Here is a 1783-nt window from a genome sequence, read left to right as displayed (position 1 = left end):
GTTTATCATCATTTTTTAGGCAACTGGACCACACTAGACCTGGTCCAGCTCAAAAACTACAACACCTACACTCTTCAAATCTGGACTAGATTATTCTACACTAATAGAAGAGTAATAAAAACTAAGTTTGAGCTTTGGGAAACCTTTGTCTGATTTGTGAAACATCAATAAAGTTTGTTTTTCATCATTTTTCAGGCAACTGAACCACACTAGACCTGGTCCAGCCCAAGAGTCCAGGTGTTGTGGTTTTTGAGCTGGACCAGGTCTAGTGTGGTCCAGTTGCCTAAAAAATGATGAAAAACAAACTTTATTGATTTTTCACAAATCAGACAAAGGTTTCCCAAAGCTCAAACTTAGTTTTTATTATTCTTCTATTAGTGTAGAATAATCTAGTCCAGATTTGAAGAGTGTAGGTGTTGTAGTTTTTGAGCTAGAGCAGGTTAAACAAGCGCAAGGTAGTGAAAAATTAGTTGTAATATCCCTTTAGTCATTTCCCGAATCGGAAGCTGGAATCAGAAGCTAACTTCAGCTTCGTAGTAAACTGTAGAAGTGAACCTAACAACCCTGTTGGGTTGTTTATTTTAAGTGATTTCAGCTCATCTAGGCAAAGCTGTGTTGTAGGAAAAGTGGTCCTCAGCTGACGCATTTACGTGACTTTTCTGAACATTCTTTTCCTGTCAGGTATCCTTGATCAGCCTGTGGAGAAAACTGATCTCTTTCTTCAAAAGATTGGAATTCTTCAGTTTCTGTCACACATAAGTGATGCTGAAAAGCTCGGTGAGATCATTCTAACATTTTTATAATTTGTATTCAACATCTCGGGATAGCATCAGTTTGTATCAAACTGCCATTCAGAATGAAATGACATGATTTAGAAGTGTTTTTAAGTTCAGTGTGACTGCAAATGCTGATAAGTAAATATTCCACACTGTCTACCACACTGCAACATTTGTTTAACAGTCGAACCTAAACAATTGTTTGTCAGGGCCTGTATTTATAAAACTTCTTAGAATTACTCTTAAGCATGCTGCTAAGAGTGGACTTAAGTGTAAAATAATTCTTAGTTAAAAGCTGAGAGTAAAAGTCAGTTATCAAGCGTCTCAGTCTCACTTTAAGTGAAGTGTAGGAGTAATTCTTAAGTGTCAGTCTTACTTTAAGTGAAGTGTAGGAGTAATTCTTAAGTGTCAGTCTTAGAGCTGCTTTGCGACACCTGGCTGTGCCGCAAAGCTGATCCTGGATGACGTCGTTAGAAAAAACCCCGACATGAACCAATCACTGCCTCGGATTTCATGTTCAAGAGTATTGTAGGAGAAATGTCAAGATAAGACTGTGAAAATCATAAGATAAGTTCACTTTCAACACACTAATGTTGTCACCTTGTACTGATTGTCTGTAAATGACATAAAATGTTCTCATTTGCATCATGAAAACAGACAAAAATCTCAGTTTTTTAAAATCAAAAACTCAGCAGCTTTAAAGTTGTTTTATGTCTAAGAGCCTGAGGTAATGTTGACCTACTACCTTCTCCTCTTCACCACTGTCTGCAGACAACACTGGCTTTACACACAGACACACACAATGCGCACACAACCCGCTCATTACCAGCTTGGTCCGAACCCCCCACCACCACATGCGCTCCATCAATGTATCACGTGATTGTTAATAAAATAAACGAAACGTTCAATCCCACCGTAATTTTAATTTCTTTCTTTCTTTCTTTCTTTCTTTCTTTCTTTCTTTCTTTCTTTCTTTCTTTCTTTCTTTCTTTCTTTCTTTCTTTCTT

At 37.3% G+C, this 1783-nt stretch overlaps 1 protein-coding gene across 1 annotated transcript in view; it reads left to right on the top strand.

Moving 5' to 3' along the window:
* Positions 1-681: 681 nt before the first annotated feature.
* The window catches only part of terfa (telomeric repeat binding factor a), a gene marked incomplete at its 5' end in the record, with an annotated part of 11536 nt that continues 10434 nt past the window's right edge, over positions 682-1783 (top strand). Inside the window, 1 exon segment of the mRNA XM_014025016.1 lies at positions 682-777. Coding sequence (XP_013880470.1) covers positions 682-777 — 96 coding nt within the window.

Source organism: Austrofundulus limnaeus, unplaced genomic scaffold, assembly GCF_001266775.1.
Source record: "Austrofundulus limnaeus strain Quisiro unplaced genomic scaffold, Austrofundulus_limnaeus-1.0 Scaffold452, whole genome shotgun sequence".
Lineage (NCBI taxonomy): Eukaryota > Metazoa > Chordata > Actinopteri > Cyprinodontiformes > Rivulidae > Austrofundulus > Austrofundulus limnaeus.
The sequence above is the reverse complement of the archived record's forward strand: the minus strand, read 5'-3'. Positions and strand labels throughout refer to the sequence as shown.